The 17,227-nt window shown below is 38.5% G+C and overlaps 1 protein-coding gene across 2 annotated transcripts in view; it reads right to left on the reverse strand.

Moving 5' to 3' along the window:
* Nucleotides 1-490: 490 nt before the first annotated feature.
* Nucleotides 491-17,227, reverse strand: part of prkaa2 (protein kinase, AMP-activated, alpha 2 catalytic subunit) — a 30,777-nt gene continuing 14,040 nt past the window's right edge. For both annotated transcript variants that reach the window (XM_080195546.1, XM_080195547.1), the window contains 4 exons: nt 16,077-16,301; nt 14,285-14,789; nt 11,804-11,930; nt 491-9,439 (listed from right to left, as the gene is read on the reverse strand). In XM_080195546.1, coding sequence (XP_080051672.1) covers nt 9,198-9,439; nt 11,804-11,930; nt 14,285-14,789; nt 16,077-16,301 — 1,099 coding nt within the window. In that variant the 3' untranslated portion in view covers nt 491-9,197. The remainder of the gene's footprint in view (nt 9,440-11,803; nt 11,931-14,284; nt 14,790-16,076; nt 16,302-17,227) is intronic.

A 17,227-nucleotide genomic window follows, 5' to 3' on the forward strand; every position in this document is an offset into this window, starting at 1 on the left:
ACTGCACACCCCATCATGAGGCAATGCCAGTATGAGGGCAGGAAACTTCAGTTTTAACTTGGCACCTTGATTTTTTTTTAAACAACTAAGTTGCTGCCACTCAACCTATGCTGTCATGGAACCCACCCCTTCAATTTATTTCACACAGCCGATGGTGGATATGGTGGAGACAAAGTTGACGCCTGCAACTTCAATGCCATTTTTCCAGCCTACTGAATCACTGCTGAAAATTCCACCTAGAGTAATTCTCCCAATAAGCCTCTAAACACAGGCTGAAAAAAATCATCCACCTCCTCCTATACTATCAGCCTATTCTCAGTGATTGTGCTAATTTAAGGTCCCATTAATGTCTTATGAATAATTTGAGATGACATATCATGTCCAGTAGAAACTGACTGAACCTGACAGAGCAAGACTTATCTCAGACCCCACAATGTAGCTGGAAAAAACTGATGCCATAAAAATGAGATCACAGAAACTCAAATAATTGAAGAACTTTATTAAAGTGCAATAGCAACCATGATAACATCTATATCATGCAGTGTGTTACATTTCAGAAACAATGACAAGTTGCACATGTGGTCAATATTTTCTGATTATAGTCACAACAGTACAAAAATCACAAGAACTGCTGTCAAATTCAGTGCTCAGTAGGCAAAAAAAGTTGTGAAAATGCAATTTAAAAATAATGATCTGTGCACTAGAATACAAAATTCCCAAATTATAAGCACTTCCAAGCTACAAAATAGGTATGATATGCACCAATATGTCATTTCAGGAAAACCTTTTGAACTAGGGTGAAACCTACCAAGTTCACTGTGCAACATCCACTAGAAGCAAAGAACAATACAGCACAGGAACAGGCCCTTTGGCCCTCCAAGCCTGCACCGATCATGTGTTCCTAACTAGACCATCCATTTGTATCCCTCTATTACCAGTGTGTTCATGTGGCTATCTTAAATGATCCCAGCATGTCTGCCTTAACCACCTTGCTTGGTAGTGCATTCCAGGGCCCCACCACCCTCTGTGTAAAATATCTGTATTGAACTTTGCCCCCTCACCCCTTACCTTGAACTTGTGACCTCTTGTGTTTGTCATTTCAAACCTGGGAAAAAGCTTCCAACTGTTCACCCTATCTATGCCTTTCATAATTTTATAAACTTCTATTAGGTCGCCTCTCAACCTCCATCTTTCCAGGGAGAACAATCCTAGTTTACTCAATCTCACCTCATGGTTAAGACCCTCCATACCAGGCAACATCCTGGTAAATCTTTTCTGCACTCTCTCCAAAGCCTCTACGTCCTTCTGGTAGTGTGGCGACCAGAACTGGATACAATATTCCAAATGTAGCCTAACCAACATTCTATATAACTGCAACATCTGCTAACTTTTATACTTTATGCCCCGTCCAATAAAGGCAAGCATTTCGTATGCCTCGTTCACCACCTTTTCTACTTGGGTTGCCACCTTTAAGGATTTGTGGACTTGCACACCCAGATGTCTCTGTATGTCGATACTCCTGATGGTTCTGTCATTTATTGTATAGCTCCCCCCTGCATTAGAGCTACTAAAATGCATCACTTTGCAGTTATCTGGATTAAATTCCATTTGGCATTTCTCCGCCCAATTTTCCAGCCTATCTATATCCTGCTGTAATCTCTGACAATCATCACTATCTGCAACTCCAGCAATCTTTATGTTGTCTGCAAACTTAAGCAGAACAGCTACATCATCTTCCAAATCATTTATATATCACAAACAGCAGCAAATATATATATATTTATCAAATCATTCTTCTTTCAAATCATTTATATATATCACAAACAGCAGCAAATCATTTATGTATATCACAAACCTGAATGGAATCTGTACAGCAGGCAGAAGAATAAATTTGAACTAGTTAAACTCTGGCCTTAAAAAAGATGTTACTCTAATCATGTCATTTTCAAAATACATGGTAGCTCTGTTCCCAAGAGAAAAGAAAATAGGTCATTGTGATATCTATGTAATAACAGGCATGTTAAAAGGGCTCCATTTTATCACTGGCTGTACCTTAGCCTTGGCTGCTACGTTTAGCAAATCAAAAAACTGCCAGCAGCATAAGCTTCTGTTTGCTCTGATGGCTTTAAAGCTGATTAAAAAGCCTAATAATGAATGACGCTAAGGCATAAGAAACAGGAGTGGAATAATAAAACTCTGAGGCAGCTCATCAATGTGAGGTATCACTTAATAGGAGTGCAGATTGGAAAACATGGCCCGCAGGCTTCCACAGTATCAGAAACAATATGAACTGGACCAACCCATGTCAATTTAAGATGAATGTCTCCACATCAGAACGCCAATTGCCTAAATAATGTCACAAACTAAATTGAGAAAATCATTTGAGCCATTTTATGATGCCAAATTATTCCCATTGCAACATCTAAATTGGTAATAAAGGAATTTTGCCATTATTCTAGCTAGGAGCTCAATTTATGTATTGCTCATTGTGTTAATAAAAGATTTTGTGATACAAATTCAAATTTGTGTTTTACTTGCTTGAATCTGTGGCCTCTTGTCATACTTGTAATGAAAAATTGTTTCCAGATCCAGCTTTTCTAAGACACTTTCTTTAAAGAATGAAAAGTCTCCTGACTGAAACTAGAAAAATCAGTGTATTTCTAAGTTTATAATTTGTTCAACAAACATCATCCTACCTATGAGAGTGGTCAGTTAGAGTCAAGTGGAAAGAATTCACAGCGTTCAGTTACAGCCGATCCCTTCAGCTGTCATTAATGACTAAGGTTAGCTGGCCTGGTAACAGTCTACTGCAGTACTGCATTGCTGGCTGGCTCATATTTTGGGTTATCAAGTTTGCCACAATTCCAATTCTCTCCACAGATTCTGACTGGCTTGACTCTTTCCAATATCTGCAGTTTTTTTTAAAAGTTAGTTTCCAATCTCCAACTGCCTAGTATTTCATCCAAAGACACTTCATGAATCTTCACTATTCTTCAATAGTAAACATTAAATTGTGAAATTGGCAAAATAGGATGAAACTATGGAGAGATTGGGTAGACTAGGGTTGTTTCCCTTAAAAAAAGAGGCTAACAGTTAACCTAATTGAGATGAAAGTATGAAGGGCCTAGACAGGTTAGACCTGTTTCTCTAGCTGAGGGGTCAATTACCAGAGGCCAAAGGTTTAAGGTGACTAGAAGGATTAGAGGGGACATGAGGAAAATCCTTCTCACCCAGAATTTTGGCCGACATTGACATGATGAGCTGAATGGCCACTTTCTGCACTGTAACTTTTCTATGGTTCTTTGGAAGGTTACAGTTTTTTGCTCAGGAAAAAAGTTTAACATTTGGCACTGAGTTTAACAGAGATTTCTCTTTATACATGCAAATGGTGAAGTAAAGCAGTGTTCCACACATTGCAATTATACAGACAAACATGCACACAGCAGAATAGAACATAGAAATATCATGCCTTTACCACTTCTGTAGGAAAATTTTCAAACATTAAACCTTTTCAGTTACTTGATTCTTGCACATAAGGAAAAAGTACATTCTTTATACAAATACATTAAAGCAAGACAAAAAGATAAAGCTATGATGATATAATGTTCAAATTTTAAGGCAACTATTGCAGAGACACAGCAAAAAGGACTAAAGTCAGTCCATGGTTTACTATGTGCAATAGCTTCAAACTGCCACAGGGTGGCAAGATGCATTTTAATACTCAACTTCACAGCTCAAGGTAGAGTAAATATATCTAAATTTGACTTGTCATGTGCATCCTTATGTTCTGTGGCAACCCTTTTTGGCAAAACTAAACATACACAATTTCCACATTTCACTCACAAATACAATATTGTTCGACTTCACAAAAACTTATCAGTGCCAAAGGAATATCTAGCATCACCTGGTCAGATATCTCTTTGACAAAACAATTCAATTTGCTCAAAAAAGTGAAGCTTGGTTAAATCTCAGTTTAAAAAAAAAGAATAATTACTACTCAATAACTAGGGGAGTACATTCTACAGTCTTATCCAGTAATGCCTGGCAAAAAAATGCTACTTCAGTGATATCAAGACTGGGGAAGTATTTCCCAAGACCTCCTTGTCCCTATTTGCATTATCATCAGTATGCACTCTTAATGGCGTCACAGCATTGGGAGAAATGCTGCATACTGTGTACGCCAGGAAGACTTTAGCAGAGTACTAAATAAGGGGTATCTGAAACACCCCAGTAAATATCATTTTAAGGTGAACTAAATCAATTCTAAACCCTTTCAGAAATCTAGGTTGTCAGTATTTTCAAATCTGTAGTGCTGTAGAATTTGTAATGCTGTAGGCCTTGTTTCATTAATGAAATACATTGTAGTGTATTCCAAAACAGTGGAATATGCTTAATCTTGGTGTTCTTTTAAGTTCAGTGTTCCATTTTCATTCTGAACTTTACAGCAACTTGGAATTGTGAAAAATGTAAGTACAAAGTAAAATTATCTGATTTATCTAAATTGCATTTTAAATATGCACTCCAGCATAATTAAAAGTTGAGTTCTAGAGATTTACAAAAACAATTTCACATAAATCAGACTTTAAAATATTCCAGATTGTTTTACATTATTTTCATGGATACATAGTGTATACAGCTAAGTTATATATCAGGCATGAGGTGACAGCTGAAACTACACCAATCTAATCTACAAAAAATCCCAAGCAGATACTACATTTGCATGTTCTGATACTTCAAACTGAAAGCTAACCATCCACCTATTTATTTATCAACCTATGTCATAAGCTTCATTTGCTATGGGCAAACGCAAAGAAACAAAGCTACTTTATCGTGTAAAATGCATGGTACAAGCTTATAAAAGTCCTTTACATGCATTTCATACTCTATCATTCTAATAATTTATTTTTTAATGTACCCACAGGATCTCTATTCCTTTATAAACCAGAAACTTATGTCTAATCCATCCAGTATAGCTTATTCATACAAAGACTGGGACACTCTGAAATGGTCAACTGGATATAAATGAATTATTTCAGATAACAGCCTGCATCCTACGGCAAAGTCTGCTCATTAAAATGCTTTTCCAAGTCATGAAGAATGAATAACTTCCTTTAAATACTGAGGATGAGTCATCATTTTTTGACCCAAAAAGATTATGGAGCTGTGGCCCTGGGTGACGCAATGCCAGTAGGACAGGTTCTGTGATTCTGCCTTTCAGTTCAATATGTTAAGTTTCAGAACTACCTTTCCTTTCTTATCCATGTTAAATGCACATTTTGAAAGTTTTGGTGGGGGGAATTAAAAGAAAACAAAAGACTTGCATTTAACTAGCACAGTTCACCACTTCTGGATAGTTCAATTACTTTTACATCGATTATAACAACTTGTATTTATACAGCACCTTTAATGTAGTAAATTGCCACAAGGCACTTTACAGAACCGTTATCAAACTAAATTTTGACATGGAGCCACAAGGTTATGTTAGAATTGATGACCAAAAGCTTGGTCAAAACATAAGTTTTCAGATGGAGTTTAGGGAGGGAATTCAAGAATATAGGATTTTGGCAGATGATATCACTACTATTAATGAAGTGATTAAAACCAAGGATGTTCCAACTGGCCAAAATTCGAGGGGTGCAGACATATTGAATATGTAGGGCTATATAAAGAGAAGGGGGAGACTGTGAAGAGATTTGAACAGAAGGACAAGAATTATAAAATCATCGCATTGCAAGATAAATAGCCTATGTAGGTCAGCAATGTGATTTGGTGAGATTTGGGAACAACGCAGTGGAGGTTTAGATGATATCAGATTTTCAATAGGAGGCAGCTAGGAGTGTATTGGAATAGTCAAGTCCAGAGGTAACAAAGACATGTTTGAGGGATATGGCAGAGGAGGAGCTGAATCAGAGGCAAAAAAGTTACTTTTGAAACATTTGTCTCTTGCATCAGCAACTATGATTCAAGCATATCTTTACACATTTCCTTACAAATGGCAGGTAATGTTAATAAAATTAGAGCAAAACGCAAAACTTAAAAATAACCCCTGGTCTAGGTTATGATAGTCAATGGTAGCAGTGGAGTATTATGATCAGTCTCAATGTGTTGAAACTAAAAACGGGGCAATAAAACACATATGGAACCTATTCCTGACTGTTATTCATGGAGCTCTGTTGAAAATGCAGGGGAGAATTCTATCTTAGTCTTGGACAGTGACTTTACTGAACTGTGCTCCAAACCTTCAAGAGAAAAGAACTGAGTGATAAACAAATACTAATCTACAAAACCCATTCCATGTGTTGTATCATGCTTGCCTTCCATTTGTATATCTATCTCCTTTACTTTGCTCACCCATAATGGAACTATTTGCATGCAGATGCTTGATATTTTCTCAAATTATTTCGTAGTAAGCATTTCTGACTCAAGTTTGGAATATAAACGTTTTCTTGATATAGTTAGAATAATTGACAAAATGCACTGTAGATTTCTGTCTCATCTACTACACTACTTAGAATTTGGAAATGGGAAAACACATTTGAAAGAAAGTAACAACAAAAGTAAACAAAACCTCAAAAGAGTGTAAAACTGCAAATACTCGGACTTCCACACAGTGAAGCACCATTTCTGCATACTTAACATTTTTAGTTAAAACGGTTCATTTAAGCTTCATTAAACATTTTTTATAACATTGATATGTTACAGATATTTTTATCTCTGAAATTTGCAGGGATTTTAAAACTTTTTAGCGATTTAAAGCCTCAAAAAAATTTGTGGGACGATGATTTGCAAATAATTGACAAGACTGGAAAACCAGTTTCCAAATAAGGGCAAAGTTTTTGTTTTTACATAAATGGTCAACCACCATTTCCCCAGGAGAACAGCTTGGCTCCTTGGCAAATGAGAAGGAAAGAGGAAGTTTACAACAATAACTATCTAATTTCTAGAAGCTTAGAAGAGCAAAAAGCTCTAATTTCTGCATGGGGCAAAATGGGTGGGGTGGGGGGAATGATCAAGGATCATTTTTTTTAAAGCTCATCACATTCCTCAAGCAACCAAGACAGCAACCTCCAATGGGCTCAAGATGCTGATAGGCGTCCTCTTTGGGCTGCTACAATCCAGTCGGGGTCAAAAGAATCTCTTGCTTTGGAGTTCATTCATCTGACCATGCTACCTGAAATGGGCAGCTATTGCTAATGTTCAGTATCCACACACCACCAGTATCCCTTCCCCCTCGCAACAAAATAAAAAAAACTAATGGGAATGATCCATGTGGAGACCTGGATAAGAGCAAATTTAATGGGGGCCAGACATGAATCTTTATACTCAGAACATAAGAACATAAGAAATAGGAGCAGGAGTAGGCCATCTAGCCCTTCGAGCCTGCCCCGCCATTCAATAAGATCATGGCTGATCTGTCGTGGCTCAGTTCCACATTCCCACCCTCTCCCCATAACCCTTAATCCCCTGTCTTATCAAAAACCCATCAACCCGCGTCTTAAAAATATTTAGCGAGGTAGCCTCCACCACTTCAACGGGCAGAGAATTCCAGAGATTCACCACCCTTTGAGTGAAGAAGTTCCTCCTCAACTCCGTTCTAAACCGTCCCCCCTTTATCTTGAGGCTGTGCCCCCTTGTCCTACTATCCTTTCTGAGCGGGAAGAGTCTCTCCCGATTGTAAGTTTTTTGATAGTATACAATATCAAGCATATATGTATCACTTTCATTCACTAGATTAAAGATGAAAGGTCACCATCAGGACTCTTAAAATAGTTGCAGGGAATTTATAACCAAAATCCTTTCCAATCAATTAAAATCACGAACACTGATACTATCAATTAGCTGAACTATTAAGCTTCAAAGAGAACTAAATGTTTAGTAGCAGAAATACAATAATGATTACAATAATGCATAATGAATACAATAATAAAGGAACAGTGAAAGTTGCAAAGCTGAAATAAAACCTGAAAATAGAGGAAATGTACAACAGATCAGCCTGTGAAAAAAAACAGAAAGGTGGGAAAGAAAGTTTAGATGAAGTATTAGTTCAAAGTACTTCCTCATTTTGCAAAATAAAAGCATGATCCAACCTTAAGTTTGCTTGATTCCTTTAAAATCAATTTTCGAATTGGCAGGCCTTACAAAATAGCACATCTGACATGGTGAGAATCAGAGACCCACTAGTAAATCAAACACTTGTTAAAAAGGGATAATAACATTAATCGTTATTAAAGGATTCTGATTTGGGGATCTTTGTTAAATGCTAAAGATAAATGTCAAATATTTATGTGATAGTATTTAATGTTATCTCTCAGTTTTTACTATAAAAGGTACAGTAAATACATTCAAATAAAACTCATCGCTCAGTCCAAGTTACACCAAATCTAGCTCTACATGCTGCTGACTTTACTAAGTAAAAGATACGCCATGGAGAAGTATTCACGTGAGTTGGGATATATTTCTAAAGAAGTGTTTCAAAGACTATTCTCCAGGTTAATCTTGTTTGCGCACTGAGCCATAGTTAGACCTACAGTTTCATGCAAATAAAGTTATTTGCTATTATCAATAAAACAAAACTGCAATAAAATAAACCTTAGCAATTGCATACAATGTAAGTTGAGGGCTTCAAATTAACCATTTTAACTTCAATGTAATTTACCTCATTTAATTATAGACCAGAGTTTTAATGTTACAGCTTTCTAGCTACAACTAACCTGAAATAAGTGTCTCAACCTACTCACAACATGGCTGAAGAATGAATGGCCAGTCATCTGCTCCATTAACACATCTTATCAATTGTCCTGATCACAAGTCATGTCCTTTAAACGTGTTTCACCCGTCCTTTAGCTTTTTCACTAAATAACATTTGTAATATTAGCTTCAAAATAAAAGTTGTTGCTTTTCTACACCTTTCCAGTTGTATTTGTAAACCTGTATAACACCATGAATTTGGCTGGCAAAACAGGATGCAATAATAAAGCTCCACAATATTACTGCAGAGTTTCAAAACAGCAATGCAAAATGCTACCCTTCAGCCTCCACTACTCCAAAGTAACAAGAGCACCAGCTGTAAACTGGCATGGTCTATAACCAGTGCTAAAGTACATGATGCACAAAGTGGAAAGGGTATTTTCTTGCAAATTCTTTCTGGGCTTAAGAGCTGATGCTCTATGATTTAACAGGAGGCTGCTATTTTTCTGTCAGCGAGCCAGTGTAGTAATAAGGCTAGCACACATCTCAAAGAAATCCATCGTATGGCTTCCGTTTCGTGGAGTCGTAGAGCTCAAACATCCAGTCAGAGAACTGGGGAGTGATCCAACGAGAGTCAAAGGCTGGCTGTCAGTAGCTGTGGCATCAGTACTCAGTCTTGGCCTGTGTAACAGAGCCGCTGATCCTGAACGCTTGGGAGTGGAAGAGCCTGATTTTTGTTCCATAATATCATCTAATAACCAAAGAAAAGTAAGAAAGATTGAGAGCAAAAAGCAAACACAAAAGGAGGGGGAAAAAAACAAACAGGAAATTAGAAATAAAACCAAATATGCTAGACACACACATACTATACAACATGTAAAATAAGAGATTGGTTAATAACACAAGTGTGATCAACATAACCATATAAGCTTAAATGAAGAATTCCACTGAATCATTAACCTATTTATTGCACAGATGCTGACTGACCTACTGTTTCACTCTAACATTTTCTGGTTTTATTTCAAAATGGAAGGGTTTTGAGTGTTACAGCAACCTAAGTCTGGAATTTCCTGAAAATTTGAGTCAAAACAACGGCACAACTGAAAAAGTGCCACAAATTTAGAGCAAATAACTTGCTCATTTTTACACTGTGACCAAATTTTCTTGCTCTTTTATTTGCATTCTGCTGAACTACCACCAAAATCCTCTGCCATTCATTTAACAAAGTTTTGTGCCCATCCAAAGACACAGCTCACACTAATGTGTTGAATTTATGTCAGTTCTGAACTAGTTACAAATATACATCTGTCCAAAGAAATGTTCCTGGCGTTTTATGGTGATTCTTCTTTAAAATTACTTGCTGGAACCAAAATGTATTTTCTACAATTTTCAATATTTGTTTTTGGCATCAATAAACTTGCATTAAAATTGTTAGGCTTCCACGATTGCATCAATTAAATCTGTACCCACATATACAAATGATCGACTGTGGCATTAAACTTTAATTCTCATACATAAATAAAGGCTTAAAAGAAGAATATGACAAAAGCTTAGTCTTAATTGCTTAGATCGATGTCCACTTGTTTTGTGTTCCACCACATATTAATGAAATTCGCTGGAATTTTGGTGCAACTTGCCAACAGGAAAAAAAGTTTAAATTTCAATGTAATGTGCCAGTTATGCCAATTCAGGAAATTCTAGGGCTCAATTCTCACCTGACAAATCTGCACTGTAACTCTGAACATGCACTGTACCAACACATCAACATGTGCTTTTAACAGTTTTTTTATTCCAATATTTGTTGCATTTCACTTGCAGTTCTTCTGTTTTTAGTTTCCTCAATTTTGTTATTTTCTGTACACATGACTCTGGTGCTGTTTCTTACATAGCACTTTTAAGCTTCTTAACGTATTTTCATTGCTTCACTGAGTTGATTCATGTAGATGATGCTCTAGCTCTCACTTCCAGCCTTTCTAAAAGATCTGATTACTATCTACCCACCTCATTCAATCTTCTAATTGGGGGGGGGGGGGGGGGGGGGGCATATTTTTACTAGTTCACTTCTATCTGTTTCTTTCTCTTTGTTTTGCTCAGTCCTATGAAGGCTCATCTCCATTTTCTATTTTGAGGATTGTTTTACATTCAAAATATTAACCTATCTTATCTCCCAATAAATTTCTGAGGAATGTGGAGGAACAGAGAGATCTTGGAGTTCATATCCACAGATCTCTGAAGTTTCCCTGTCAAGTGGATAGAGCAGTGAAGAAGGCTTATAGTGTGTTAGCGTTTATTAACAGGGGTTTTGAATTTAAGAGCCATGGGGTTATGCTGCAACTATACCGGACACTAATGAGACCACATTTGGAATATTGTGTTCAGTTCTGGTCACCTCACTATAAAGAAGGATGTGGAAGCATTGGAGAGAGTGCAGAGATTTATCAGGATGCTGCCTGGTTTGGAAGGTAGGTCTTATGAGGGAGCTGGGGCTTTTCTCTTTAGAGCGGAGGAGGATGAGAGGTGACTTAATAGAGGTTTATAAGATGATCATGGGTATAGATAGAGTGGACATGCAGAGTCTATTTCCTCGGGTGGATGTAGCTGTTACTAGGGGGCATAACTACAAGGTTCATGGTGGGACATGTAGGAGGGATGTCCGAGGTAGATTCTTCACTCAGAGCGGTTGGAGTGTGGAATACACTGCCTGCTGTGATACTGGAGTCGGACAGTTTAGGAATTTTCAAGCAGTTACTGGATAGGCACATGGAGCACACCAGAATGATAGGGAGTGGGATAGCTTGATCTTGGGTTTTGACACAGCTCGGCACAACATTGAGGGCCAAAGGGCCTGTACTGTGCTGTACTGTTCTACATTCCAAATACTGTTGGCCTTGTATGTACCTCCGGTACTTTCAGCATGTGCACAATTTCATACAATTACCATCTTAATGGTTTAGTCCACACAAGCCAGTGATAGCAAAACCATTTCTCACCAGAAAAACCTTGCGGAATTACTGAGATGAAAAATATAAAAAGCTGGCTACTGGACAATAGTATAACATTCGCCGCATTTTAGTTGCAGATAATACACAATGAGACAAAGTAAGCGTCACCTTACCATCAATGCTCATGAAATCTAGCAGATAGCTGCGATTGTCAACTTGATACAGCTGTAAACTCATTTTCACATTATTTCCAGTCACTGAATTCTTTCTACGCACCCGCAGATGATAGGGATTCACCACCTTGAAAAAGTAATGTATTACAAATCTATCACATAAAAGAGTTCAAGTCATTAATTCTGATCAAAGATAAGGTTCCAAAACCATTGTTATTCCAATGTCAAGTGACTGAAAGCTCAGGGTCATATTCTACGAACGAATGCAAATATTCTCAAAGTGGTCACCCAATTTGCATTTGATCTCCCCAATTTTGAGACAACCACACCATGAGCAGCGAATCTGGTAGCTTCCCATTTTAATTCTCCAACTTGCTCTCAAGCCAACATTCCTGCCTTTGACTTGCTGCTCTGTTCTAGTGAAGCTTAATGTAAGCTTGAGGAACAGCAATCTTTCAATTCAATTCTTTACAGCTTGCCGACCTCAGTGAGTTCAACAAATTCAGACCATAAAGTCTATTTGTTTACTTTGCATGTTTTGGTTTTCTTTTATTTATATTTTCAGACAGCAGCATCCTGCTCCAGGCATACATTTTGCTGGTTTCTTTTCTTTCACCATCACCCTTTGGCCTTTTAAGTTTTTTAAATCTTTGTTAATAGAATGTGGCATCACTAGCTAGGCCGCATTTATTCCCCATCTCGAATTGCCCGAGAAGATGATGATATGCCACCTTTTTGAACTGCTGCAGTCTTTTGTTGTAGGTACACCCACAGTGCTGCAAGGGAGGGAGTTCCAGGATTTTGACCCAGTAGCAGTGAAGGAACGATGATACATTTCCAATTCAGAATCTGTGAGACTTAATGAGAAACTTGCAAGTGATGGTGTTATGGACAGGACATAACTTAGCTAATTTCCTCATTATTTGGTTGACGCCAGTGTTTTAGCTGTTCTGGAATCGGGTGGCGAGAGGTGCGACTAGTTCTGCAGTACAAGTTGTTTAACTGTCCATCAACATTCGGAACTGGATGTAGAGGAGCTTAGATCCGATCTGTTGGTTGTGGGATGGCTTAGCTCTGTATATTGCATGCTGCTTCTGATATCTGGCATGCAAGCATTCCTGTGTTGTGCTTTCACCAGGTTGACAACTCATTTTTAGATATGCCTGGGATTGTTCCTGTCATGAGTTCGGAGACAGGCCCTTTCCTACAAAAAAGAATGGTGCCCTCCCTACACCACCCCCCCACCTCTCACCACACAGACTAAGGGAGCATCACCAACCCCTCCATTCACAAAAAAAAGTAATTCCTCCCTCCTCCCCACAGGCATAAGGGTGACCCAACCCTCCCCAGCAGTCCCCACTCAGCCAACCTCCCCCTCAGACCATCCCACTCAAGTCCCCTTTACGCTCAGACTTCCCCATTCAGCCTCTTTTCAGGCCAAGCACCTTGCAGCGCCAACATAAGACGACACCCTGGCCTAGCATCTTCGGCTCCATGGGGTTTGGAGGAGGTATGCCCAGAGGCCAAGCTGCAGAGACAGGCTCCGTCAAGAGTCCTGGGGGCTGGGTGGGCATAGGCCGGGGGGGGGGGGGGGGGGGAGGAAGAGGAGGAGGAGGAGGAGGAGGAGGAGGAGAGAGAAGAGAGAGAGGATGGGGGTGTCATGATTTTTAAGTGTCCTTTTAAGTGGCCTATAAAATCACTCCGTTGTTTCAACTGTTCAAGAAAAGTTCCACAACACTTTCACAGGGCAATTAAGGATTGGCAATACCAACCATGCCTGTAATGCATCCCAACTATGAACTTCTAAAAAGCTGCATTAGTAAATGCTTGCAAGATCTCAAGGTAGGGTCTCCAGGCGGAGAAGTTTTGGACATTGTGCCAGTCCTATAGCTGAGACCAAATCAGAAGTGCAATGAAAATCTTGTCTAAAATGAGGTTTCCACCACACTTCCATGAAGTTACAGCAGCAGTTGCTCCAAGAAATTCTCTACCACTCTATTTTCACATCTTTCAGCGTGCTAACATTAGGATTAAAAAAGGTACAAAAGTGCAGTAGTCATGTTTCAGTATTATATAGGTCGCTATGTTCTGATATAATTGACATGTCATGAGTCAATAATGCCCTTCAATTTAAAGCATTATAAAGTGTGGGTGAAGCTGAGATGAGGTGGCACATCACAACATAGCACAAATCACTGAAAAAGCATAACGAAGTGTTAGCTTGTGTACCGTAAGCCTCAACCACACAAGCTCCCAATTTCAATCACTCTATTATTAAAATTAAGACATTGTATACAATATGGGGGACTAAAATTAAACAGATGAGTCCTCTATGCCAGTCACACATTTTCAAGCACCTGGTGTCAGAGTGATGTTGGTTGAGGCTTAGAAACAGACAAAATAACGATCGTACAAAGTGATTAGCGAACATGACAAAAATAATGACTTTTGCTTTTAAAATCTATGCTTGTTATTTCTTACCTTCCATTCATAATCCAGCTGCCGCATGGCTCTATAGACTTCTGCCATAATATCATACGGTTTACTTTGACTGCGAATGCCCAGATGCCATTTTGCTTTTTTCAATGCCATTGGTTTGGGTTTAGTAGTGTTAAGTGCATCAAGGGGACAGCGTGCCTTTGGGCTGTCTGCCATCAGAGGGGGCATGCGCTCGGGATGTGCTTTGACACCAGCTGGAATATGCAACCCATTATCATCCATAAACGAACCTGTGGGAGGGCTGGATGCCAGGTAAAACTCACTGGCTTGATTCATAATTCTCCGATTGTCAATAATGAGATGATATGCTACAGCAAGCTGGTCCTGTGGATCACCACTGTATAGGCTGTTCATAACTTCGGATTCAGTAGACTCAAACTTTTCACATACTTCCTTCACTGCGTCTTCATCTATGACATTGGAATCATAAGCTGGATCCTCTGGGAATAGATAAGTTGGTAAATCCTGTTTAAACCATTCATGTTCCCTGTTACGAAATGAGAATGCAATTTTAGCGTTCACTGTGTTAAATCAAATCAGTATCAAAATTTCAGCCCAGAACAATACTAATTCTTTCAAACATGTGATACTATGTAATAGTTCCGTCTGTAAACCACAACCTTCTCATGGATAACTATAGATTGTACTGGTGCACTTTATTTCCAAAGATAAGACATGTTGGAATTCAATGGTTTAAATGAAATTTAAAGAATAATAAGTTTATGTGTGACTGAATTCCACTCCTCTTTCACCTCTGCACTCTCCTTTCCTTCATCTACATTCCCTCTCCTCTGTATCTCTATTTCCTATAACACTCTCCCCTTTTCAAATCCACCCCAGGGCCAATCTGACATTATATTCCAATTTAAAAACAAGTAAAGCACCATGGGCTCCATTTGAGAAAAATAAATAAATGAATGACATTTTTATTACCAACCTTTCATTGAGATTTAAGAATAGAATAAAATCCCTACAGTACAGAGAGGCCATTCGGCCCATCAAGTCTGCACTGACCACAATCCCACCCAGCCCTACCCCCATATCCCTACACATTTACCCACTAATCCCTCTAACTTACACAACCCGGGACACTAGGGACAATAGGGACAATTTTTTTAGCATGGCCAATCAACCTAACCCACACATCTTTGAACTGTGGGAGAAAATCGGAGGACCTGGAGGAAACCCGCACAGACACGAGGAGAATGTGCAAACTCCACACAGACAGTGACCCAAGCCGGAATCAAACCCAAGGTCCCTGGAGCTGTGAAGCAGCAGTGCTAACCACTGTGCTACTGTGCCGCCCAAAACAATATTAACAAGATGGAAAAATATTTACTCAGATTTTGAGGGGGCGGGGGGGGAGAAGGCAAGTGTGCAGTGCCCTTTGACCCCTCTCCCTGTGTTCTTCTTCCCCCCCAAATCCCAGATCTCCTCCAATATTCCTCTTCCCCAACCTATTCTTCTTCAGTGGTTAAGGTACTGCATTTAAAAAAAACATCTGATTGAGCCTTCAACAACGCGTTTGGAAAGGAGATGGATCATTTTTTTAATGTTATAATAGTGTCCCAAAAATTTCATAAGAGGTGAAACTATCATAAGGCTCCCATTATTGCTTGGGTGAAAAGGAACTTAGCTGGAAACTAACACTACCCATTTTGCCTTTGTTGCTGCAGATGATATGATAGCTTACAAAAAAACATTCATACCCTCATAAAAAGGAAAGAAAGGGTGAGAAGGAATAGCATAAACAAATACATGTTACAAATCATACCTGATGTCTTTAATGGTTGCCCTTTTCAGCGGGTCAACCTGCAGCATATGCATGAGAAGATTAGCAACTGAGCGGTTCAGATACTCAGGAATATAAAATACACCACCACGGATCTTTTTGAACAGTGTTGGCACATGCTCATCATCAAAAGGCAGCGTCCCACACAGTAAGGCATAAAGAATCACACCACAACTCCAGATGTCTACCTCTGGGCCTGCATACAGCCTGATAAACAAATAAAATATAAATATGGCAAAAATCTATATTTTTGTACACTACCAAGCCCATACACTGAAGGATATATAAAGTAGAAGGCAATACAAAAACTAATTTATTGCTAAAGATGCAGCTTCCACAAAATTTGATCAGTTTAGGACTGCTCAGATAACAAAAGAATGGGAAAAACAACAAAAGAATAGAGAGAAAGTACAATAACCAGTTCGCTCCAGTTGAAGTGTTTACAGTATTGCATTGCATTAGCCAGACTCTGGAAGATGCTGAAAATGAGATGTCAAGCAATTAACAGATTAGCATTTACAAAAAGTGAAAATGGAAGGCGTGAACTGCACAACTATATAAATTAATGAAGATTACCTTTATTTTTATACGTAACACAAGAAGATTCCCTAGAAATGAATGGGAGAAAATGTTGGCTGTCAAAAATAACTATTATTGAAACAAACTGTGTTCCGAGGTGTTGAAGACAATGTTAATAGCTACTTTGGTAAAACTAATCTCTTTTGCTTCAGTTACAGGTGCTCTACTAGATTATAATCCACATTCTGATAATTAAGACAAAGGCAGGTTGACTGTAATACTCACCATGTCAGTCACATTTCTACAATTGAAAACTGAAAAATCCTGACTTAGAATAAAGTCTGCAGTAATAACCAAATGGTTCTAGGCCAAGGTCATCCAGAATCTAATTTGCCAGTTATGTAACAATGCTTCTCCAGCTATGTCTTTTTTAAAGCTCTGCTCTGAAAATTTATTTCTTTGCCCATTTACTCAATGAAATTCATCAGATGGGACATGCAAGTAAGGTGCATACAAGTGGAACAAAATACAGCTTTAAATAGAGCTAAAATCTGCTCAGGTCAATTCACAACTTTAAAAAATAAGGATATGATAGTTTGGCATTATGCTACTGA

This window comes from Carcharhinus amblyrhynchos, chromosome 9 (genome assembly GCF_965287045.1).
Source record: "Carcharhinus amblyrhynchos chromosome 9, sCarAmb.v2.hapA, whole genome shotgun sequence".
Lineage (NCBI taxonomy): Eukaryota > Metazoa > Chordata > Chondrichthyes > Carcharhiniformes > Carcharhinidae > Carcharhinus > Carcharhinus amblyrhynchos.